The 26,521-nt window shown below is 42.7% G+C and overlaps 1 protein-coding gene across 9 annotated transcripts in view; it reads left to right on the forward strand.

Annotated features, from left to right (window-relative positions):
* Positions 1–26,521, forward strand: part of PAK5 (p21 (RAC1) activated kinase 5) — a 149,641-nt gene that overhangs the window by 47,489 nt on the left and 75,631 nt on the right. For 4 of the 9 annotated variants that reach the window (XM_034432366.3, XM_034432369.3, XM_060689329.2 and 1 more), the window contains exon 3: positions 8,548–8,941. The exons of 3 other annotated variants lie outside the window; for them this stretch is intronic. In XM_034432366.3, the coding sequence (XP_034288257.2) occupies positions 8,881–8,941 (61 nt within the window). In that variant the 5' untranslated portion in view covers positions 8,548–8,880. Of the gene's footprint in view, positions 1–8,547; positions 8,942–22,374; positions 22,451–23,447; positions 23,554–26,521 lie in introns of those variants that run through there. 2 more of the 9 variants (XM_087882308.1, XM_087882311.1) reach the window with 2 other exon arrangements.

Consider the following 26,521-nt stretch of genomic DNA (forward strand, 5'->3'; position numbering starts at 1 on the left):
TGAGGACTATGAATGTTACAATCTGATATATTTGGAAAGAACCAGGATGGGGAAGATTTAACCATTGGATACTGTTTCTTTAGATTCATTTGTAGGAGATGACCAGGCTGAGCCTGAGGGAGGGGTTAAATATGTCATCAGTCATGAGTCCCTTCGCACTCACAGAGGTCTGAGTCCAGCCCATCTTGAATTCCATTGAACTCTTATCTACCGCCAAATTGTTGTGACCATTAGTAGTTCAGATTCTTAAGCTTGCAATATTTCTTTGTACCCATTTGAACTGCCTGGATATTCTGATTTCCCTGGCATTGGACATATCAGTTGTATAAATTGATCCAGAAAAGAAAGAATCTATATGCTACTATTAATTCCATCCAAGAAGTGATGGGATGGCTTTCTCCTGACAATTCGTGATTTGTTCACATACTTGAAGATTATGAATTTTGTAGTAGACCATTCATAGCTAACCCTCTCTGAGAAAGGGTTAAACAACGGTCTCCTTTTTCCCCTCTTTCCACTGCTGGGTGTTCTGGATGTCATAGGAATTGAACAAGGCCGTCCACTTATGTTCTTGAACATGAGTCCTAAACAAGAACTAATTCCTGCTTTGTTCTCAATTGTTGTTCAATCTTCCCTCTTCCTACCATACCTTATTTTAAAAAGGGGGGAAACGCAAATGGTTCCAGCTTCTTCATCCTCATCTTCTGAGCTTTCAGCCATCAATACAAAAAATCAGATGTAGCTGATATGATGAGTTTTCATCACAGAGATATAGTATTGCCATCCTATCTTGGGGATAATTAAGGATGAAAAACCTGGATGAGATGGTCCATGTCTCCATGGGATCAGTACTTGTTCTGACCTAGGCTTTCTGATACAGTAAAAGCACACAATGAGTCCCCAAAACCCTCTTTTGTGAATTCTGCTCATTCAGAGCCTGTTCATTCTCAATCTGTTCATTCACAGATGAGTCCCAAATAGTTGTAAAAAGTCAGACAGAAGTCTGCCACAGTTCTTCAGGATAAGGCTGATAAACACCCACCTTTATCTCCCTTGACACGCTGCCAAGACCTAATTGGCAATTAATTTTGCAAGGCCACACGGAACACAGAGTCAAAATGGAGCTGCAGTATTGAAACCGGCCAGCACGAACAGCGGCTGCTTCCTGCAAAGGCCTATGTGCCTTTGCTCCTCCTTTATGTCTTATGGGAGGGGCCAATCATCTCCAAGCCCTACTCCCGAGTCTACCCTTTTGTTTTAACTGTTCTTGCCTTCTGGCAGCTCTGCGCATGCGCACACTGGGAACAGGGTCCCCCTGTTCCTCTGCCTCGCTGATGTCCGCCTCTGGAGGCTCCAGAGGCAGCATATAACTCCCAGATGGCCCTGGCCCCATCTCTGCCTCCAATGCAGAGCCCTCATCTGAGCCTTCCCCAGACTCCAGGATTGGCCCATGTTCCTCCCCAGCCTCCTCACTGTCAGACTACGTTGCCAGTTCCGCAGGCCGCCGGCAAACCACAACAGTATTTACCCAAGGACATAGAGCGTTTGCAACAGGGAAATGAATTTAGAGTAGCCAAGTATTCTACTTTACAGTGAGCAGTTCTTCATTTGATGGTTTCCTCTTTCTGTACATCATAAGGATGTACAAGCTGAAGCCATCTGTCCTGGATATATCTAACAGCAAGGTGAGCACGCATCTGTCACAGCATTCCCCACAATAGTGAATGTATAGTGCCTCTGTTTAAGTTAGATTTTAAAATAGGTATCTATATACGTATACATTAGCATACAATATACAATTTATATACTACTTTAAATCCAATCTTTGGAGTGATACATTTTTTCCCTCTTTTTTTGGCAATGGGGTCAGAGCCGATTATACAGAATTTTAATGGGCAATAATTTCAGTGTTTGAGGGCCTAAACTTATGTAATAGATCTCTCTGATATATTGCTGAGATCTGAAGATGAAGCATATTATTCCAAGCGAGCAAGATATTCATCATAAAGTAGCTGACACTTAACTTGCTATATTTTTGTCCATATGCCTAAAAAAACAGGCAATATTTAACATGGAAACTGAAGTGATTAGATCTTTTAGTAGATTCTTTGTGTGTAAAGGAGTGAGTGGCTTCTTCATAATGTTGGCTTTTCACATCTTTTTGTATAGCTACAATTTTATAGTTTTATGTTTAGATGACCAGCCCTAGTCTCATGGGGAAAGAGTTTTAGGCAGTGTACAGATGAAATGTGGTTTTTTTTCCCCCATTAAACCATTGTGTTGATACTTAGTAGTAAAAAAATCATACATGTGAGCCAACTCTATTTCATATTTTTAATAGAGTGCAATGAATGCAGCCTATGAGGAAAAGGGGGAATTCCACTTACTCTTGTTCTATTTCTTCTTCTACACAGCTTTCTGAGAATGTTGTTATTATTTTCTTTCATCTATTACTCAGATAATACTTGATTTCATTGGGCTCCTTTTTGTTTAGGGTCCCTCCCCTCCTAATGTTTCCCCCCCCCCTTTTCCTCCTGTTACCTCCTCCTTGGGTATGGTTTTTTTTTTAATAAAGTTTTTTATTTTTAAACAAAAACAACATAAAAAATATCATCTTTCCATATACTTACAGACAGTGATTTGGTCGGTTAAAATCATTTTGTGCTCTCAACATTTTCAAAATTTCAATTGTGACAAGTATTCTTTCATCTAACTAAAAACAAATGTTTACACATTTTATCCAAATTTCATTTCACATGTAATATTTCATCATTCTTTATTATCTACCGATTGGTAAAATAGCTCCCATATCAAATAATATTGTTTATTTTCCTGTTCTCTTATTTCAAATGTCAATCTACTCATTTCAGCACAGTCCAATATTTTTTTAATAATTTCTTCATCAGCAATTTTCTTCTCTCCTTTCCAATTTTTTGCAAATACAATTCTAGTCGCTGTTAAAATATTCACAATTAAATATTGCAGTTCTTTATTAAATGTCTCTGGTAAGATCCCTAATAAAAATATCTCTGGTTTTAAGTCAATATGTCTCTTTGTCATTTTTTCCAACCACGTGTGTATCTTAATCCAAAATCTCCTTGCTTCTGTGCACGTCCACCACATATGGTAATAAGATCCTGGGGTCTGATGACACTCCAACACTTCTCCAATTTATTCTTGAACATTCTGGCTATCCTCGTCGGGGGTAGGTGCCACCTGTAAAACATCTTATACAAATTCTCCTTATATGCTATAGACATTGTCATTTTATAGTTATGTGATCACAATTTTTACCATTTCTCCAAATCAATACCATAACCAAAAAATTTTTCCCCCTCCTTGGATATGGTTGTTGCTATTTTGGCTGCAGAATTCAAGCACTTGTCTATGGAGATTGTCAATCATCCAGGTCATGGTTGTCCCAAAGGCGCTTTTTCCAAAAGGCAACTGGACTTCCTTGGGGTTTTTTTCCTTTGAAAATATTTTGCTTCTCAATCCAAGAAACTTCTTCAGTTCTTGGATGAGAAGTGAAACATTTTTTTAAAAAAACCAAAAAACCCCTCAAGGAACGTTCAGTTGCATTTTGGAAAAAGCGCCTTTGGGGCAAATCAAGCACTTGTGTGATTGGGGCTTCTCCTTGCTGGAAGGGACCACATCATATTTTGCATAGCTATCCAGAACAGGCAGCAAAATTAGTTCCAATGAAGGAGAATATTTGTAGCTCAGGTTTGAAATGAATGGTCCTTGGTGCTCTCTGAGCTTGCTTGTTTTCTTGCAGACGTTTCATTACCCTAACTAGGTAACATCATCAGTGCTAGTCAGTGTTGATGATGTTGCCTGATTAATGAAATGTCTGCAAGAAAACAAACAAGCTCAGAGAGCACCTCAACAAAATTAGTTGTTGTGGGGAAGGAAAACCCCAAAGTGAGCATAAGGAGACAGGAATTCCTATTCTTATTTAGGTCTTTATGACATGTGCAAAATGCTCTGGTTAATATATGTTTTAAACATGTTTGAGCCCACTTTGACTTTTGCAACTGAATGCTTGGTTGGGTTTGGAGAAGATCTGAGAAGGATATTGAGGAAACGCTTGTTCAGCTCTGCAACATTGCACTGAATGGTTGAAATTTGGTTCTCTTTTGTCTTCTATTGGTCCTAGCAGAATAACCGCATTAAAAAGCAAAGTGCATGTTCTCAAAAGAAGGGGCAAGTGAGAATAAATATTTCATGACATTTTCCATATGAAAGGAGAGCAAAAAGCGAAATGTGCCGGCTGTCACTCGGGAAGTGATAAAGTGCACATTTGTATGTAAGCATAATATAAACAGCGACATAATTAGCGAGAAAAGGACGACCCATGACTGCAGTGAGAGTTTAATCATTTCTGCTCTTCCAAATCGTAATCAGACTTCAGCTCTTTTCTATCACAGTGATTTTTCCAAGCAAAGGGTATTGGTTATACAATTTGAAGACCGACTAATCTGCTCAATTTTGCATCCAGAGGAAGACAGGTGTGTATTGCAATCCAGAGCAAATTCAGAAGCGTGTTTTGTTCAGCTAGAGTTGATTCTAACTAGATGTCCTAAGCATTGCAGACTTATCTATGCTCCACTGCTCTAGGATTGATCCCATTGTCATACAACAGTGCAGGACTGACTGACTCAAAGTCACCCATTGAGTTGTGTGCCTGAGTATGAAGTGGAACTTGGTCAGGGCATCTGCAGGAGCCATCAACAGCATAATAATAGTGAACGCCTCTTTTTAACGTCCATGTTACATGGATGTAAAAAGGGACAGGGCTTCAGGTACCTGGTCATGCCACTTTGATGTTGCTTTAGATCAGGGGTGTCAAATTCGTGACGACACGTTGTCATGTGACGTATTACAACTTTTTCCTCCTTCGCTAATCCAGGGGTGGGGGTAGCCAGCGCATGACACATCTGGCCTGTGGGTCATGAGTTTGACACCCCTGTTTTAGATGTCCCCCCCAAACGTGGGTCTCCCCAGTCCTAGTCCAACACTTTAACCACTATATTAATTGTGCTACTGAACATACAGTAGTTTATTGGAAACCACCTCTATCTAAATGAGTGAGGCTATGTTTACTTTGCCTTCCTCTCCAGCTTTCAGCCTTTGTTGTGGAATTGGCAACGTTCACCCATTTTCATTATTGTGCCTTTCCATTTAATCATGATATAGATTATAGAATATCTCAAATGACTTCGTGTAGGAAACAGGATGAGATCACTCTTCTTTGCAGTTCAATAGATTTGACAGTAGGGGTAAATGAAACCAATTAAAAATAGACAAATCCATTCATAATTTTCAAAAACAACTCCCGGAATACATTTGCTTTTCATGCTACTCTTGCTTTCAATTGCTTATTCAAAAGGACCTACAAATTTGGCACAGTTCTAACTCTTGCTATTTTTAGTCATACTTTCTACAAGCTGTCCCTTATCACTTTTGGTACCACATTCATACATTGATAACTTGGAGTCAAAAATACCAGCGTATAGTAGTTGCTTTTCCAACCAAATGCCCTCCAGATGTGTTGGGAGTTCATAAACCTGTCATTGGTATCCAGATTCACCACGCTTACGTTTGTGGCAAGCTGATATACAGCAATGCTTTATGATCTTTATGAATTGCAATGCAAACTATCTGCTTTGCAAGTCTTTGATTTATGTAAAGATTAAAATATCATTTTTCGGAGTTCTGCAAATCAAAAAGCAGAGCAGCATGCATTTGGCAGCCATAATTTACCATGAATTACATTTTAAAGTAAATAAGTGCATTTTAATAAATAAACCTAGACTGGTGTATTCTGTGAAGAAGAAAAAAAAAACATGTTCTAATATTGTGCATTTCAGTATATGTGTCAAGTTTTATACAGATTGTTTTTAAAAAGTGCAGAGCCAGGACCTAGAAAGATCACATGCAAAGCCTAATATGGACGGGAAACAGATTATTTGCTTTCCTTTGTAGGGATGTGATTAAAAAGTTGATCAGTGGCTGCTTTTCAGAGACATGGTATCTAATTTACCAGGATTGGCAGGAAAATAGCCGTTTTTTTGCAGTGGTTCTTTTCTTTGGGCAATTAGTATTGTGATGGGGTTTCCTGGGGCTGGTAGACAAACACATGGCTTTCAATGTGAGCTTGGGGTGGAGGATAGCTCGTCGACTGTCAATTTTTATGTATGCTAGAAAGCAACACAGCCCTTGTCTTGCATTGTGTATAAAGAGAAGGCTGGGAATTACAGAAAGAATGACTCATTTATTTGAAGTCCCGTTTGTTTGGTCCTTGTCCTTAGGGACTTGGTCCTTATAGGGATGCAGTGGCTCAGTGGCTAAGACGCTGAGCTTGTTGATCGAAAGGTCGGCAGTTCGGCAGTTCGAATTCCTAATGCCACATAACAGGTTGAGGTCCCATTACTTGTCCCAGCTTCTGCCAACCTAGCAGTTCGAAAGTATGTAAAAAATGCAAGTAGAAAAATAGGGACCACCTTTGGTGGGAAGGTAATAGCGTTCCGTGTGCCTTTGCTGTGTAGTCATGCTGGCCACATGACCACGGAGATGTTTTCGGACAGCGCTGGCTCTTTGGCTTTGAAACGGAGATGAGCACCGTCCCCTAGAGTCAGGAACGACTAGCACATATGTGCAAGGGGAACCTTTACCTTTACCTTACCTTGTTTGGTCCTTAGTCATAAAAGCCTCCTCTCAGGGGTGGGAAATACTGTCAAGAAGGAAGAACCTTTAGTTAGAATAGGGATCAGCAGCACCTTCTGGGAGGTGGGATATCTACAGCTAGTCCTCCACTTATAACCGTTCATTTAGTGTCTGCTCGAAGTTACAACGGCGCTGGGGGAAAAAAAGACTTATGATCGGTTTTTACTTTTATGACCATTGCAGCATCCCTACAGGCGCTTGATTAAAATTTTGCCGTTTGGCAACTGGCATGTATTTATGACAGTTGCACTATCCTGGGGTCACATGATCCCCATTTGTAAACTTCCCAGCAGACTTCCAATAAGCAAAGTGAAGGGGGGAAAGTCAGATTCGCTTAACGACCCCATGATTGCAATGATTTGCTCAACGGTGAAAAAAGGGTAATAAAACAGGGCAAAACTCATTTAGCCACTGTCTCGCTTAGCAATGGAAATTTTGGGCTCAGTTATAATCTTAAATCAAGGACCACCTGCATTCTCACGGGTATTTGAGAAGGTACACTTTTCTCTGGCCAGCCTTGCTTTTTTTTTTTCCCAGTCCCAGAAATGACCTATTTCTGACCAACTCTGAATCATTTGAGATGGAAGCAAAGTTTGCTACCTTTGGCTGGCAGATCCGCCCTATAGAAGGAGCAGCAGGTGGCTCCCATCTGGGTAGGGAGGCATCCAAGAGCCAAAGCAGCTTTTCTGCACTGAAAAACAAGCTTCAGCTGTGTTCAGTGTGGGATGGAACAGGGCCCGCTCACTCGGTGCCCTCTCGATGCTTGTAGGCACACCCAGCATATACTAGCAACCTGTGCAATTTTCAGCATGTGCATGTTGGATGTATTTGGGCAAATGCTTCCTAATTTATTAGACGATTGTACCACAATCTTCATTTGAATCAATCGACCCAGCATGCTCGTTTGCCTTTATATTTCATTTCCTACTTGCACTGTAAAGCCAAATACAGAAAAGTTAAATGTGTCCTCAACTTGCAACCATTCATTTAGTGATCGTTCAAAGTTACAGCGGCATTGGAAAAAAGTGACTTATGACTGCTTTTCACACTTAACGACCCTTGCAGTCACATGATCAAAATTCAAAGGCTTGGTAACTGGCTCATTCACAATGGCTCGTTGCAGTGTCCTGGGAGGGATCACATAATCCCCTTTTGCGACCTTCTGACAAGCAAAATCAATGAGGAAGCCAGATTCACTTAACAACTGTGTTACTCACGTAACAGTGGCAAGAAAGGTCGCAAAATGGGGCAAAACTCACTTAACAACTGCCTTGCTTAGCAATGGGAATGTTGGCCTCAGTTGTGGTTATAAGTCAAGGACTATCTCAGAAATTATGCATCCCTGTTCTTGTTGACTGATCAGGTTTTTTTCCTTTGAGTAAAATGAATTCTAAATGTAGTAAAAATAACTGAGTTAGATTCACTAACACTGAGCATGTATAGAGTAAGCCTTTAGATGTTGGCTTAAAAATAAATCTGTTTCTCAGATGAAATGTCTATAGATTTATAGCAGTGGTATAAAAACAATGCACTGAGCATCACAGCTCAGCTTCCTCGAAGGACACATTTTTCAGTAGCAGCTGAGCAAATGTGTATCATTGTTCCGTGCTTATCTCATCTTGAGCCAGTAACGAAATGAGGGAAAGAAAGTATGTATTGTTCATTGTGAATGTAACTGGTGCCAAGATGAGGTCTCTCACTCCTTAAAAGCTAGAGGGGAAAAGAAAACTGTAAATCAGGACCAGATGTGCTTCTGTATTGGGCTGAGTTGTCTCAGGCTTCTGGGAACCTTTGTTGTTGTTGTTGTTGTTTTAATAGAAATCCATCAACCAGAGACAAGTATAAAAGTGTGACTTGGGAATGGAGACAATCACATCCTACACACAACTTCCATCAGCTTCTGCATTCAAGACTACAGATGTTCTACATATCCCAGTTTCTGACACCAAATGCTAAAATGGTTGAATACCGCGGCAGTGAATTGACGTGATGAGCAGCACGTGGTCATCTGTGACAGAGTCCTTTAAAAAAACAAACAAACCACATTCGATTTCTAATCTAACAGGAGTCAGAAATCTTTGGTGATCTGCTGCAAATTGCTTAGAAATTTACCAATAGAGCTTGATCTACCTCCTGGCTATCTAATTCTAGATGTTCAGAAACAACTGCCATCCATCATGTTCTGGGTTTAGAACCTGTTGCTCCTCAGGAGGTAAGTGAACAAACATCTTACTTGCCACTCAGATGTAGCTGGCCTTACTTATTCTTATCGCAGATCTGCCCATTTCTGTGTTTTTGTTGAAGATTGTTGTTTCCTTTTCCTTTTATCGAAGGCTTTCCTAATATTGAACCGTATCTTGATAGTGATATCTTCACAGACATGAAGATTTTCCCCCAGTTTCTTTGCCTATTTTTAAAATATTTATAGTGTAGGGCTTAAGCTAATTGGTAGAGGCCTAATGATACCCCAGCACTTTCCAGAAATAGCTATTAATTAAATATTGTTATGATATCATTAAGGTTAATATTATTAGTTTGCTTAATGTGACCATTTTGTTCACACAAATGCAGTATGTAAAATCCAGGCAATTTTAATTTTTTAATTTAGATTTAAGTTTAAATTATTTTTTTTAAAGCAAGAGACAGCAGTACTAGAAAGTGGAGGCACAGTTTAGCTTTGCAAAATACTTACTTGTAGAGAAGCTGATATAGCATTTTATTCTATTTTATTGCTGCATATATGTGTGTTTGGCAAATATAAATGTACCATGTTTTCTCCAGTCATAGTTGTTTTGCCTTTATTCAGTTGTAAGTCTGTCCTATCTGATTTCTGCATTAGCTTGCAAGGTTTGGTTTGGTATTATGAAAATAAACCTTTTTTTTGTATGCACCTTTTTTGTACGTACCTGTTTATAATGATTAGATTCTTATCTGCATCTTTTCCTCGTTTACATTTTATTTTTATGGAATTTTAAGGCAGGATTTTCATTGCAAAATTCAGAGAAAAGTTACAATATAAAGGACAGTTGGCAACCCTGAAGCCTCAAAGATGGCCTCAGCCAGGTATTCTGAGAGATATATTCTCTAAGAAGAGAACAGAATTGGAAACAAATGTGAACAGAATAAAAATCTTACTTTTTGCTACTATTATGGAGGAGTTTTGGTACGTAGATAAATCGATCCATGTTACAAATCCAGTTGCCATGCTCAGTGTTCACTGAATTTAAGAGGCAGATTCATAGTAAGTTTAAGAGCCATTGAAATCTGAGAAAAGTAGTCTACAACCAATTTAAGGCCTATTCATTTCAGTATGACTAAGTGTACTCATTTATGCTGGACCCAGGCCAAAATTTGTTTTAGCACAACAGCTGATCCAGTCTGCTAAGAACCCAAGATAGATACTTATCCTATATCAGATGCCGAATATGGGGGTTCCCCATTAAACGGGAAGCAGCCATCTCTGAATAGTAATAAGTCAAGTCTCCTTCAAGACGAGATTTATTCCTGGTGACTTCACAGAGAGGTTTTTTTTTTAAATACCAACATACAGTAGAAGTAGTTTGTCATTGCTTTCTTTGGGAATTATTTAATTTCTCAGTGAAGCCTATGCCCCTGGAGTTTCTAGGTGGTCTCCATCAGAGTATCAGCCAATCCCAACCATATTTTCACAGCCCCAGACAAGGGATTCAGATGCTTCCATTTGCTGAAATAGGACCTATGGTATAGCATGCAACCTCAGGGATATTCAAGCTAAAACTCGTTTAGCCAGTTTGGTCTAGTGGTTATAGCACTAGGTTAGAAACCAGGGGATTGTGAGTTCTAGTCCCTTTGTTGGTATGAAAACTGGCTGGGTGACTTTGGGCCAGTCACACACTCTCAACCTAAACCAGGGATGGCTAACCTTTTTGCCATCGCGTGCCAAAAGTGGGGGGAGTGCGGGGGTGGTGGTGTCGCTCGTGCGTGTGCCCACACCCATAATTCTATGCGCCATGCGTGTGCGACCCCCCCGCGCTCGCCCCACTTTTGGCATGCGATGGCAAGGTAGGCCCATTTTTCGCTCTCCCCAGGCTCCAGAGCCTTTCTAGGAGGCTGGGGAGGGCAAAAATGGCCTTCCCCACTCCCCCGGAGGCCCTCCAGAGGCTGGGAACAGCCTTTTTCCTGACTTCCGGTGGGCCTAAAAGACCCAAAATTCAGCTGGCCGACACGTGCATGCACGGCGGAGCTGAGCTCACGTGCCCACCGATATGGCTCAGCGTGCCACCTGTGGCACATGTGCCATATGTTCGCCATCACAGACCTAAACCATCTCACAGGATTCTTGTTGTGGGGAATATAGGAGGAAGAGGGAGTACAGGTAGTCCTCACTTTACGATCACAGTTGAGCCCAAAATTTTTGTTGCTAAGCGAGACAGTTGTTTAAATGAATTTTGCCCCTTTTTACGACCTTTCTTGCCACAGTTGTTAAGTGAATCACTGCAGTTAGTTATGCTGTTGTAAAGTGAATCTGGCTTCCCATCGACTTCACTTGTCAGAAGGTCACAAAAGTGGATCCCATGATTCTGGAACACGGCAACCGTCATAAATATGAGTCAATTGCCAAGCCTCTGAATTTTGATCAAGTGACCATGGGGATGCTGCAGTGGTCGTGTGAAAAACAGTCATAAGTCACTTTTTCAGGATCATTGTAACTTTGAGAGGTCATAAAATGAACTGTTGTAAGTTGAGGACTATCTTTATTAGGTATGCTTGCCGTCTTGAGCCAATTTATTTATAAAAATAATAAAGACAGGATGAAAAAAAAAACCACCTAACCCTTTTCACCAAACGATAACTGGCTTCTCTTTTACTAACTTGTCCATTCCCAAACTAAGCTTACAAATTCAGTCCAAACTTTTCATTGCATTTTTTTTTTGGAAAGACCTGTTGAAACCTGAGAGCATCTCCAGCCATTGTAGCTGGGTTTACATGTCATGCAAAGTCACCGTGGTATTTTGGCTTCAAATGAAGGACTGTAAACTGCAGTTTATGACTTTGGCTGTGTGTGCAAGGCAAGTCATTGTGGCTTGTTCAATAAACCACAGTTTATTACAAAATTACATTGTTTTATTATAAAAGATTTTCTGAAAATCCAGTGAAATGAATTTTTTTTCTTATCATGTTGCTAGGGAAAAAATGACCTTTTTCTCATTTACTTGTGAGTCTTGAGTTTTTCAGCAATGCAGTTTACTTCTGGTTTGGTAGAGTAAATGTTATATTGATCAGACATTCAAGTTTGTTAGAACTAGACTTCCCAAAGTTTCACATCAGTTTGGTCTAAAATTTTTGAAACTTTAATCCCAATCTTTTAAATGAGCATCAAATAGGGAAAGGCTGCTATAGTATAATGCACTCTGCACATGGACAAGTGAGAGCGTTGTTTGCATTGTGGCCCTAGCTTCATAGATTCTTTGGGCATCAGAATCATTCCAGGTAGTCCTCGATTTACGACCATAATGGAGTCTGCCGATCACAGTTGTAAGTTGTGACAGTTGTAAATTGGGTTACCCCTGTGACCGACCTGATTATATAACCTCCTTTGAAGCAGTAGTTAAGTGACCTCCATGGTCATAAATTGACCACCACACTTGTTAATCAAATGCCGCAGTCATGAAGCAAACCCATGATTTGTTATGGTCCAGTTTTGCTGAAAAAGGATAGTAAATGCTTGGAAGTTTGTAACTGAGTCAGGAGTGGGTTGCTTGGGGTTCGCAGGGTTTTGGGAGAACCTCTAGCTAAGATTCTGTGCAGTTCAGAGAACCCCCAAATCCCACTCCTGGCTGATCCCGCCTACCCCGCCCCTCCCAGGAGTCCCCACGCAGCCCGTTTTGGATGCAGGTAAGTGTAGGTCGTGTACGAAGGCTCGGGGAGGGCAAAAAATGGGCCTACTGGAAGTTCGGGAAGGCCAGAGGGCCTCCGGAGTTTGGGGAGGCCATTTTCACCCTCCCAGGGGCTTGAGAAAAGCTTCCAGATCCCAGGTAGGGAAAAAATGCCCCCCCCCACCGTGGTGCAGGAGGCTGACTAGGCCACGCTCACCCAACAACCGGGCAGAGAACCTCTTGCTAAAAAATTTTGAAGCCCACCCCTGAACCGAGTCATAGGTACCCCCAGGGAGATCCGTCGTAACTTCAAACGGTTGCTAAGTGACTGGCTGTAAATCAAGAATTACCTGTAGAGATTTTTTCCAGTTTTGTTCAGTGCGCTGAACAAAATAAATGGGTGAGTGGAACAGCTTGCTCTGATAAAACACAATTGAGAAGACCAACCTGATGTGATATCTCTAGTTCCGTGAAAGATGGACAGCTGTATTTTTGCAAAGTAATGGGAAAGCGTACACCAGGGACCTTTTACCGACCAGTGATTTTAGTGGAACAATGTGAAGTTTCTTGGCTGCTCCTCTTTAATACAGAGTCAGAGTGAATTTTCAAGACTTTTAGAGCTGATATGCAATATAAATGGATTTTACCATTTTGAGTAAATGCTATTATTATCTTTTTCAATTATGGAAAGGTTCAGTTAATAGTAATACATTTTATTAATGCAGAAATAAATTTGAGACTTCTGTTTAATTTTGTTCCTTTTGGCTAGTGCAAACATATATTCATGTTCTCATCCATCCACTCTCTGAAACATACCTCTCTCCCCTGACTATTAACAATCCCTTCTATATCTTTAGGCAAATGGGGGGAAGGGATGAGCCACCATGGTTTTCAGGTTTTGGAAACTGTTTTATCCTGTTTGGAAATCAATTTCATTAATTCTAGATGCAGCATTAAATAAAACAATATGTTAATTGTTTTGTGAATAGCATGATTCCCTGGATGTAGGTCCTTTCTTCTGCATAAGTCTCTATGGGACATTAAAAGCAATTTGATGGCTTAATGGACTCTGGACAAGCATGGAAGTGGGCACATAAGTAGTGGTTGTGGGTATTTTACTTTATAGTGCCTTGGTAAGGCCAAGGATGCAGTACTTGGAGTACTGCATTCAGTTTTGGTCGCCACAATGTAAAAAAGATGTGGAGACTCTAGAAAAAGTGCAGAGAAGAACAACAAAGATGATTAGGGGACTGGAGGCTAAAAGATATGAAGAACGACTGCAGGAACTGGGTATGTCTAGTTTAATGAAAAGAAGGACTGGGGAGACATGATAGCAGTGTTCCAATATCTCAGGGGCTGGCACAAAGAAGAGAGAGTCAAACTATTCTCCAAAGCACCTGAGGGTAGGAGAAGAAGCAATGGGTGGAAACTAATCAAGGAGAGAAGCAACTTAGAACTAAGAAGAAATTTCCTGACAGTTAGAACAATTAATCAGTGGAACAATTTGCCTCCAGAAGTTGCAAATGCTCCAACACTGAAAGTTTTTAAGAAGATGTTGGATAACCATTTGTCTGAAGTGGTGTAGGGTTTCCTGCCTAGGCAGGGGTTTGGACTAGAAGACCTCCAAGGTCCCTTCCAATTCTGTTATTCTATTTTCCTGACTCGCTGCTCCGACAAGCCTACTAATGGGTTCCTTCAGTTCTGATTGGTTGTACTGAGTGCTCATAATGTTTTCCTCCTCCTGGTCCCGCCCACTCTGCCTCGGCTAGTCAGTCTTTTTCACTCAGTGGATTGGATCAGATCTGAGTGCTTTTTGGCTAACCTATTATTAGGCTTTCGCTGGATTTCTCTGTTAAATTTTACTGCTGTCTTGTTAATTCGTTATTTGTGTTAAAATTATTATCGGAGAGCTGCGCACCGGGGGAGTTCTTACGCTCAGCGAGCTGCGGATTCGGGCTGCGGCCCTGAGCCGCCGATCCGCCATTTTATCTCCGAAGGCCAGCTGAGAGGCGCAATTGACATTTTCGCCCAGGTGAGAGGCGCGCTTCATTTTATTGCCTTTTGTTGTGCCGCGGGTGGAGGAACTGGTTTCCCGGCTTGCCGGTATAACTGCCCTCACCCACGCAGCTTCTCCTTGCAATTTGCGGCTCCAGGTTCCCTGCCCGTCAGAGGCATACCCTGACGTTGGGAGACAGCTTCGCGGCGGGTGAGGGTTCCCGCCAATTCGAATTTGACAGCCTTGTTACTGGCTGGGGGTGAGCAGTTTATCAACTCATTTGTTCTCTTTTGGCTTGCCGATTGATTTCCTGTTTGGCTTTACTGGCTTTTAAGCGGCGCTTGCGACTCCACTGAAGCAGTTGTCGTTGCGCCCGCCATTTTCTGGCGCCAATTTCTTCTGATCGCCATTTTGAAAAGGAGTTTTGACTTGACAGCTCGGCTTGATCCTTACCCGAGCGGGCAGCAAAGCGTGGCATTGCGGATGGAGTTCCTACATCCATCTGTCTCCCTGACTTCTATTGCCTGGACGTCTGCTTAACTAAAGGGGAGTTTATTTGCAATTTTTCCTATTTCTCTGCTGCCTTCCTGACTGTTTGCCATATATATATATATACACAGAATTATTGTGGACTCTGCTCTGTCATCTGACATTGAGCAGGATGTCTCTCCACCTAGAGCCCCATTGCCCAAACCCGCTGGGAAGAGAAAGGCTAAGACCAGGGGCATAGAAAAGGCAGGTTCCAAATCCTCACATTATGATGGGACCATGGATAAGGATGCCATGAGACTCCATACCGCCTTGGAAAGGCAGTTTAATAAGGCTAAGGCTGCTAGGCAGAATGAGTCTCTCCCTGCCTTACTTGTTGAGGACAACGCGGCCCAGCCGTCAGCACCTCCTGTGTCGAACCCTCAGGTGCCTAATATTGTGGCTTGGCCACAGGGCGATATTATACTTGTCCCTCAGGGTCACGATCTGAGCTGTATGCAAGGGGACACCATAACTCAGGGTTCTGCACCTCCCCAGGCCCCAAATGTTGCCCCGGAGACCATAGTTGCTCCCGCTGCGGTGGTTTACGAGACGGGGGGGGGAACCTTAGTTCAAGTCAGACCCTGGACCTTCAATCCATTCTGTCCCAGGCCTTTGCTAGTATTTTCCAGGCCGGGCTGCAACAACAGGTCCTCCTGAACGCTTCAGGGGGTACTTTCAGTATGCTTCCTGCTGCACCCAGGGTTCAGCTCTCCTCCTCAAGTCAATCATACCACCTGTCTGAGGGTTCTGTTCAAGATGGGGATTATCTTGAGGACTTTGAACTTTCTGATGATGAGGAGAATATGCCAGACAAACCGGCCTTTCCAAGGCTTTTCAGGCCTGCCCTCTTTAAATCACTCTTGCATAAGGCGAAGGTGGCTACCAACATGGGCAAAGTACTTGACCCAGATTCATTGTCGCAGGATCAGTCCAACCCTAATGAGTCCTTATTCAAGTTGCCTCAGCCTGAGATTGACTTTGTACCATGTCCGGATTTATTTTTGCAGGTGATACAACAGCCATGGGAGCGTCCTAGGTCTCTTTCTGGACCGACCGGACATGACAAAAGGATGTATTGCGCTGCCCCAGAACTAGACACTTTATTGCAGTTACCTTCAGTGGATGAGCCTGTTTCAGGCCTCATTTCTTCTTCGGTTCTTGCCGGGGATGTTGGAGACGGTCTTAAGATGGAGGATAAACGAGCAGAGATGTCCTTTAGAAAAACGCATCAGGCGGCTGCCTGGGCCATCTGCGCGGCGACTTCTGCCTTGTTTTTTAATAGGGGGTCGCTTATCTGGCTTCACCAGCTTCAAGACAGATTGCCTCCAGAAGAGGCCCGTATTCATCAGGATGTGACTAAGCTAATAGCAGCAGCTGAATACTCTGCCGATGCCTCGTTGGATGCTGCAAAGTTTGCATCCAGAGCCCTTGCCTCCACGGTGGTTTCTCGTCGCCTCCTATGGCTTCGTCATTGGAGGGCCGACTTGAAGTCTAAATGGCGGCTTTCCACGGCTCCCTATAAAGGATCCACTCTTTTTGGACCGGCTTTGGATCCAGTTTTGGTGGAAGGTCGTGATAAAAGAAAGGTACTTTCTACATCATATAGACGACCGGATCGCAGATACACCCCTTATACCCGGCCGCCCTTTCGTGTTGACCCAGGACCCAGCGGGTCCTATTTTCAACGATCTTCCGCCCAGGGACAGTACTTGTCATCTGATCGCTCCTCCTTCCGAGACCGGGGCAGACGCCGACCCGACCTTAAGAGACCTTTCCGGGGCTCCGGTTTTCGCTCATTCCGTCATGGCAAGTGACTCGCCATCTCCTCTTTCTATAGGCGGAAGGCTCCAGTCCTTTTACCACCAGTGGGACAATTCTTCAATGGACGCCTGGTTTCTTTGCACTATCACCAGCGGCCTTCTCTGGAATTCACCTCCGCCCCTCCGAACCGATTCATTCAGTGCCCCTTGTCGGGTTCTCCTCAGAAGAGACATCTCATGGATCTAGAGATCCAACACCTGTTGGACATAGAGGCCATCGAGCCGGTTCTGGAAAATCAGGTACGGACCGGATTTTATTCAATATTGTTTCTTGTTCACAAGGGTTCGGGGGGCTGGGGGGGAATTCTGAACCTCAAACAACTCAACCTCCATGTGTTGTATTGGCGTTTCAAAATGCATTCGCTCCGTTCCATTCTCGGCTGCAGCCGGCGTGGGGATCTCATGCAGTCAATCGACATCAAGGAAGCCTATCTCCACGTGCCAATCCACCCGCTTCACAGACGCTTCCTCCGGTTTACTTACAACGAGTGCCATTTTCAATACAAGGCCATGCCGTTTGGACTATCGGCGCCTTGGACGTTCACAAAGGTTCTGGCGGCCTTGGCGGCTTCATTGTGGGAGCGCTCCGTCCACATAGTTTGTTATCTGGACGATATTTTGCTTCTATCGGCCTCCCCGGACCAGGCACAGCGGGACAGACGGACGGTACTTCACATCTTGAAGAGTCACGGTTTCGTTCTCAATCTGGACAAGAGCCACCTTTCTCCAACGACGAACATTCTTCACCTGGGGGCGATATTAAATTCATTACATGGCCGTGTTTTTCTATCTCCAGATCACCAATCCAGTATCAGGGACCTTGTGCACCAAGTGTTATCAAAGAACTCTGTTCCGGTTCTCTTGTTGTCCCAACTATTGGGGAAGTTCATATCTTGCATTCAGATCGTGCCATGGGCACGCCGCCACTCCCGTCAACTGCAGTGGTTCTTGCTCCCTTTTCAACGGACAGGGCGTGCAGAGGCAATTACTAAAGTAGTGGTTCCTCGTCATGTGCGGCAGTCTCTTCGCTGGTGGGTCTCTCCAGCCCTTCAATCCAGGACCCTCTTTCTCGAGCCTCAGCGGGTCACAATTACCACGGATGGCAGCCTATATGGCTGGGGCGCCCATCTGGAGTCGCTTCTTGCGCAAGGAACTTGGTCCCCTCTGGAAAGACAACACAGTATCAACTGGTTGGAACTCCGTGCAGTGCGGTTGGTTTTGATTCAGTTTCTTTCTCAAGTACGCAACAAACATGTTCTCATTCTAATAGACAATATGGCCACGAAGGCCCATCTCAATCAGTAAGGCGGCACACAGTCCAAGGAGATGATGGCGGAGACAGAGAGGTTGATGTCTTGGGCAGAACAGCATATCCTCTCACTAAAGGCGGAGCACAAATCGGGCAAGTCCAATCTCCAAGTGGACTACCTCAGCAGGGGTCACTTGGATCCATCGGAGTGGCGCTTGAGCCCCCTACTGTTTCACGAAATTTCAGCCAGATACGGGACCCCAACCGTCGATCTGTTTGCGACGTCTCAAAATGCGCAGCTTCCACGGTACTTAACCCGCTTTCTTTTGTCAGGCACAGAAGGCCATGACGCTCTCTCCTCCCCGTGGCCCAAAGGTCTCCTCTACATATTTTCCCCGATTCCGGTCATTCCGAGATTGATCCAGAAGGTGCTTCTGGAACAGGCAGACCTTCTCCTGGTGGCGTCTCATTGGCCACGGAGAGCGTAGTTCGCCGATCTGATGGACCTGTCTGTCGAGGCCCCATGGTGCATTCTCGCGACCGAATGTCCCTAAGCCAAGGTGTCGTTCTCCACCCGGATCCAGACTGGCTCCAGTTGACCGTCTGGCGCTTGAAAGGATCATCTTAAGGAAGGACAACATTCCGTCTGACGTCATCTCTACCATTCAAGCGGCCAGGTGGTCCTTGACCATATGCATTTACAATGCGTCCTGGAGAATTTTCACACAGTGGTGCATTTCCAACCATGTCGATCCTACCTCGGCTTCTGTCTCCGACGTCTTTCAATTTCTGCAGACGGGTTTCGACAAGGGTTTGTCCCCGTCAACTCTTTGGCGCCAAGTAGCGGCTTTAGCTACCGTTTTGACTGGAGAGGGTCAACAGTCTCTTTCTCATGATCGGAGGATTCAATCCTTTTTACACGGGGCCACAAATTTACGCAAACCCATGATACACCGCTATCCTACATGGGACCTTATCATTGTGCTGCAAGCCCTCACATTCGCTCCTTTTGAACCACTGGGTTCGGCTTCCTTGCGCTACTTGTCATTAAAGATGGCCTTTCTGTTAGCGGTGACATCGGCCCACAGAGTTTCCGAGATTGCAGCGCTCTCTATTCGACAGGACCTTTGTATTTTCTTCCCCGATCGTGTGGTTCTTCGGCTTGATCCGGCGTTTGTGCCTAAAATTAATTCAAGATTTCACTGGGCTCAAGAAACTGTACTCCCAAATTTTTGCCCAGACCCTCATCATCCGCTAGAAAAGAAATGGCATACCCTAGACGTCCGTCGAGCTCTCAGGCGTTATATACGACGTACCGCCTTCTTTCGGAAGACGGAGGCCTTGCTGGTGTCCTTTTTGCCGTCGTCCATGGGACAGAAGGTCTCTTCTGCTACTGTGGGGTGCTGGCTTAAAGCCTGTATCTCTAAAGCCTATGAGTTACAAGGGGGTTCTATTCCAGGTGGCATCTTACCACATTCCACAAGGAGCGCAGCCACTTCTGCGGCCTGGGCTACACAGGCCTCTATAGACGAAATTTGCCGGGCGGCCACCTGGTCTTCCCTTTCTTCATTTGTTCGTCATTATCGTTTGGATATGTTTGCTTCTGCTGACGCTTCTTTCGGCAGATGTGTCTTACAATCTATAATTTCCCCCCATGTTCAGGGGATGGCTCCGGTTCCCTCCCAGAATTCGTGAGCTTGGGCATGTCCCATTAGTAGGATTGTCGGGGCAGCGAGTCAGGAAAATGGACGTTGTCCTACTTGAACGTCCCTTTTATGCTCGCTGCGACGACAATTCGGCCTGCCCGTCGGCCAGCCATCCCCTGCCATGGGTGGGGTTTTCCTTTTTTTCTTCCTCTGCAGTATGTCGGTGTTGTTTCTGCTACCTTTCTGCTTCAATTGTGGAGATAATTCGTGAAAAAGACTGACTAGCCGAGGCAGGGTGGGCGGGACCAGGACTGCAAAGGAAAACATTATGAGCACTCAGTACAACCAATCAGAACTGAAGGAACCCATTAGTAGGATTGTCGTCGCAGCGAGCATAAAAGGGACATTCAGGTAGGACATTTTCTATGTAACCCAAAGAATGCCTTTACAGTGGCACCTACTGTAGTGGCTCATTGCTGGTGTGGTGAGCTAAACATATATCCAATGTTCTGATGTATCTCCCTCCCCTTCCCCCCAATGTTGCCCACATAATATTAAAGCTTTAAAATACCTTCCATTAAATAAGTTTGCAAAGTCTATGAAATGTCTCTGTTTTCATATCGTACAATTTAATCTGGGTATCCCTAACCCATTACAGACATGGGTATAAAGCTACTGAAGAATTTTGCTTGTTACAGAATTCTTAAAGCATTGTTTAATATGCTGCAAATGCCTGTAATGCTGTATGGCCTTACGGATTTTCCTCGAATATGGAACCTGCTGTACAAATAAATACTCACTCCAATGGTAAATTGGGAGCTTGGTTACCATAGGTAGGTCCTATTAATGAGGCTGGGTGTGTTCTCATACCATCCAAAATCTGCCATGCTTAAGAAAAACTAGATATCAAGATATATTTTTTTTAAAAAAATAAATTTTAAAGAAGAATGACTGTGCTGGATTAGGTCATGTGCCTCTCCAGTCTTCCTTCTTGGAAGCAGAGTCTGTAGGAACTCTATATAGGTAGTACTCCATGTACTTATCCCTCTCAAGTGCCCCTTTGACTTTTAGTGTGAAGAGTGTGTGTTTGTGTGAAATCTCTCCTTTATACCTCTTAGCCATTTATACCTTTGTCCCTACAGATTTATCCAACCACCTGTTCAAGACCTTCTCTTGGACATGCTAGTTTTGCTCACAGAGGCATTATTTGCTAGTCTGATCTAGTTTGTATTGGTGTGCTTTGGAAATACTATATGTGTATTGGGAAAAGTATTCAGTGAAAGTCAGCATGCACTCTGAAGTAAACTGTAGACTTGTTTGAGCTGGGTTCTGCTCCTGGGCAAAAATACCGTGTTTCCCTGAAAATAAGACCACGTCTTATATTAATTTTTGCTCCAAAAGTCACATTAGGGCTTATTTTCTGGTTGGGTCTTATTTTGGGGGAAATACGGTACTAAATGCATCCATCTGGCTGACAATCTTAACTGGGCTTATTTTGGGGGTAGGGCTTATATTACAAGCATCCTGAAAAATCATGCTAGGGCTTATTTTCTGGTCAGGTCTTATTTTCGGGGAAACAGGGTACATCTGTGTAGTTTTCTTGACAGCAATATGGAAATAGTCTGCATTGCCTTCTTCAAGCATTTTTTCAGCTTCTCATTCTAGCCCACAGACCTAGAATTTCTTCATGATCTCCCTTCCAAATACAACTGGGTACAATCCTGTTTAACTTTCAGGATTGGTCAAGGTTAGCTAGGTGGTATGAAGATACAATGACTGGAAGAACCAAGGTGGAGCTATTTCAAATGGCATAACATGATTTGACATGCAAGCATGAGACTTCGCCAATTCTCCTGATCTAAGTTTGCAATGCTATGCTCTTTAAATCAGGAGTAGGAGCTATATATTTACTATGGCAACATAGTTACTTAAGTTGTTAGACAGCATCAGTGTGTTCCTCTCTTCGTTTAGTAACCTGCGTAAATGTTACTGCTTTAACTTTGAAAACAAAGCCATCAGGAGGGTAAGAAGAGTGTCAAGGACGGAGCCCACATAACATATGAGAATCCTTTAAAGCATGGCTATCGTGTTCAAGTTCTCACGAAGTTGGAAAGCTAGTACCGTGTTTCCCCAAAAATAAGACCCTGTCTTATATTTTTTTTGAACCCTGAAATAAGCGCTTGGCCTTATTGCCATGCATTCAAAAGCCCGATTGGGCTTATTATCAGGAGATGTCTTATTTTGGGGGAAAACAGGGTACATCCGTCCTCCTCTCCAGGAAGAGATCATCTGGAGAATCTTCTTATTTATGTCAAGTCTGAAGTTGGCAGGGGATAACGGGAACTGAACTCCAAGACATATGGAGTGGTCCAAGTTAAGAAAAGCTGAAATAGAATGTACAAAGCAAATGATGTTCTCTGAAGGACAATAGTGTTTTCTTCGCTAATTCCCTGCCAACGTTTTGCCTCGCTGTACAAACCCACATTGTCTTTGCTTTTTTTTTTTTTTAAACTTGGATTTATTTCGTTGTGCGTCTCTATTAGATGTTTCTCATGGGAAAGCCATCTGGGTCATCCCGCTGTGCTGTGGTGTAACCAGTGAAGGCATTTTCAACAATAAACAAGGTATTGTGTGTTTCAGCAGAAATCCTGACAATGAGAAAATTCTGGGCTTGGCATTGTTTCAGTGTTTTTGCTTTTGGCCATTTTGGGACAGTAGCACTGGGGAGCAGGTGGTGGGGGAGACAACCGATTTTTAGGCTTAGAACATGCCAGGAGATTAGCAAGGCAGCACAAGATCTGCTGTAACCCTGTGCAAGAAGACCACGATATCAGACCTCCGGACTTTTCGTCAGGCCCTGAAAACACATCTATTTCATCTAGTCGGACTGGCTTGATCCCATCCTTGCGGTTTTAATTTGAATTTGGTTTTAACTGGGTTGTTTTAAATTGATGGTCAAAATTATTTAATGTCTTTTAAACTGCTTTTAGATTTTATATGTTGTGTTTTACCGTGGCTGTTCACCGCCCTGAGTCCTGTTGGAGGAGGGCGGTATACAAATTAATTAAATAAATAAATAAATAAATAAATAAATAAATAAATAAATAAATAAATAAAGACAGTGTTAGAAATGAGTGTGTGGGATCATATCAAATGTTGGTGTATTTGAACATGTATGAGACGGCTTATGCTTGCATAACTGGCAGGGTGGATTTGATTTAAATCGAGTTGATTTAAATCACAATTTAAATCATGATTTAAATCACTAGTAAAAAGGCTTGATTTAAATCAACTCGATTTAAATCATAATTTTTAAAGAGCAACTGTCATCTCTGCTACTCATCGATAGTCTCAGTGTTGCAGAATATACAGCCTGATGCTACATAACTAAGCTCTGTTTCATGCTGAATAAACTAAATTATTTATGTATCTTAAATAGAAAACTATCTTACAATAGATTTTTACCCCAAAAGTTTTTTATTAAAATAAATTCAATAAAAATCAAAAAAATCCGATTTAAATAAAAAAAATCTGATTTTTTTGATTTTTTTAAAAAAATCATTGATTTTTATCCACTCTGATAACTGGACACAAACATGATTCACACCCTTCTCTTTTCAGGAGAGGGATAAATATTCTGTATGTAGACTTATGAATTGAGAGTCATAAAAAGATAAGGTTTGGAAAGGAGCTTCAAACTCACCCAGTGCCCTCAAGATCTACAAAGGTATGGCAAAAAAATCTCCCTTGAATTGAGCTTGATTCCTATTGACTTCATAGATATTCCTGTGGTTGTTTCTTTGGCGGTATGGCTAATGCTTTTTTAGTTTGAGGCTTCCCTCCCTCCCCTCCACCCCCGTCTTACTTCCATGTTTAGGATTTTATTGAGGTTTTCCATCCATATGCTCACTAGGTCCAGCGTTGCTCACATTCCACAAGAAGACACAGGGAACAAGGTATTGTCATTTGTTGAGGCAGAACCTACAGTGCAGGATGCAAATTAGAATATTAGTAAACAGAATCTCTCTAGCCCTTTGTGCGTGCCTTTGAGACAGCCTTCCTATGGTTTCATCATCCAGGGACATTCTGCCTCCTGTACTTTCTCCTCCCAGCCCATTTCTCGCACACACTTTGTTTATTAAACAAGGCTACAGTAACATGTTTCCCGTCTATCAGGTCCCTCAATGCAACATTTCTGGAAAGCTTACGGCGGCAGAAGTCTTGTACGACAAACAGAGCAGAAGAACTATCTGTGCTCAAGTTGTAATGGAAAATTAATGCATCGATTTTAATACCAGAAGAGGGGGGAAAGTCTTGAAGCCATCATTGGAAAGCTTCAGGAGCAAAAAGTCTGGACAATCAACACCCCACCCCTACATAATTTTTTTTCTTTTCTTTTTTTTTTCTTTTTATAAATTTTTTTCTGTAATTTTTAATATTTTTTTCTATAATAAGAGTGTGTTTGCCAACTCTGAAGACGTTTGACCAATAAGAGCCACAAGTGTAGAAAGGCATTTGCTATCTAAATCACATGAAGACACTGTACAAACTATCAAGGTGCAGGCCCATGTAGTTCAGAAAGAGTCCACCAAAAATACCAACAAACCAATAAAACCAATGATTAAGGTTAGAATGAGGGAAAGAGCAAAAGAATTGTTGCTGGTATCCAAACCTCAAACTATGGTGAGGTACCTAGTTTTCTGGCAGGAGAAATCCAAGCTAGCAATCTAGCACTTCCAGCGATTTATCTAGCAGGAAGGATTTTCCCACGAAAACAGCCTCAAACTTTGGTTGTTATAGAGCTGTGCTCTAAGGATTTCCCAATTGCCACTCTCTTCTTGTCCTTCTTACTGAGAAGATTTTGGTTTAAATTTGGACTAAACATTTCGCCCCCCTTTTTTTTTTTCTTGTTCAAATTCTCTCGTTGGAATTAGACTCATTTCTAAATTACTTATTTTTTGCAAAATGTTTTGCTGTCTATGTGAATAAACAGCAAAACATTTTGTGTTTTGTGAATGTGAATTCACAAAATTCACTATATGTGAATATGTGAATGTGAATGAAAAATATGTGAATGAGTGTTCCTTTTCCAGAAGCAAAACCATCTGGAATGATGGTGGCCTTTCCCATCAATTGGGTCCATGGGCCCCCTTTTCCCATTGCATTTCAAGTGGTAGGCTAACTTCAAGTATCCAGAGCAGGTAATGTGCTTCTTCGCCAGTACCCTACTGCTGTCCTCCAGAATCTACCTCTTGCCATGACTTCTCGGTATATCTTAGTTTAAGTCAGGGGTGTCAAACTCAAGGCTCAAGGGCCAGATCCAGCCCATGGGGTGTTTATATCTGGCCAGTGTGGCTTCCCTGGAAACAGGATTGGCCCACAGTGCCACTGCTAGCGAAAATGGAACTCGGACGGCCCTCCCCAACTTCATTTTTGCTGGCAGAGGGTTGCAGGAGGCCGTCGCAGCTAAAAACAGAGCTCAGGAGCCTGTTTTCGCTGACAGAATGCTCGGGCCACTACAGGTGCCCCCAACACAAGTGACGTCGAGCTGGCCATGCCCACCCTGGCCACTACCCACCCCGGCTTCCTGAGGTCAAACACAACCCTGATATGGTCCTCAATGAAATCAAGTTTGACACCCCTGGTTTAGATAGATCCAGTCTTGCTTTATTTGTCTAAAACTGCTGGTGTAACTATACCATCTTATTGATGGAAACTGCTCACTATTTCCATCAATTCCACTGTCTTTTAGCAGAAATTTTTTTTGGTTTAGTGCTTGCTTCTGGACCAACAGACTACCCCTCCCCCCCCAAAAAAGAGGAATGGTATAAAGAAGTCACCACTGTCATGGAAATGGATTGGGAAATTATGAAAAAAACAACAACAGTTCAGCCCCCAAATATCATTGTTGCTGACACCATCCAAGGATTACATCATTTGCTTTCTAAAATGCTATTAAAATATACACTTGGTCATACCGGGTTTCCCTGAAAATAAGACCCTGTCTCATATTTTTTTGAACCCCGAAATAAGTGCTTGCCCTTATTTTTGGGGAGGTCTTATTATTTTGGGACGCGTGGAGGAAACCAGAGGAAATGGCGGAGACCGGCTGCACATGTGTTTAAATATTTTGGGGGAGGGCTTATTTTGGGGGGGGCTTATTTTAGTGCATGCGCTCAAAAGCCCGATTGGGCTTATTATCAGGGGATGTCTTATTTTAGGGGAAACAGGATATTTGACTCATCAAGAAATATTGATATGGTGTACCTTTTTCCCTGATTCTGCTAAATTTTTGACAATATGATTCAGATATTTTTCACATTTTCTTGCTTTTTAGAATGTTATCAGGAATGAACGTTCTTTGTGGAATAAAGAGACTTGTTTTGCTCAAGATCAGCTAGCTGATAGGCAGGAACCATTAAGTCCTCAATCTACAAAGAAGTGTCTTTAATCAAAAAGAGTCCCTTTTTTTAAGTTAATAAGTCAGGAACTTATGTAAGAAGCTTCAATTGAAACCACCAACATTTGGAATATGTAGGGCAGTGCACGTCTCCCTTGAGTTTCTATCTGGAATCTGAATTGGTTTTAATGTTTTGAATTTGACTTAAGTGTTAAAAAGATCTGAAAATACAGCCCATCTCTTCTGGAGTATCATTAGTCCCACCCAGGTGTGTAGTGTTTCTTTTTCCATAATC

This window comes from Pantherophis guttatus, chromosome 1 (assembly GCF_059756535.1).
Source record: "Pantherophis guttatus breed Tessera chromosome 1, ASM5975653v1, whole genome shotgun sequence".
In the NCBI taxonomy this organism is placed as follows: Eukaryota; Metazoa; Chordata; class Lepidosauria; order Squamata; family Colubridae; genus Pantherophis; species Pantherophis guttatus.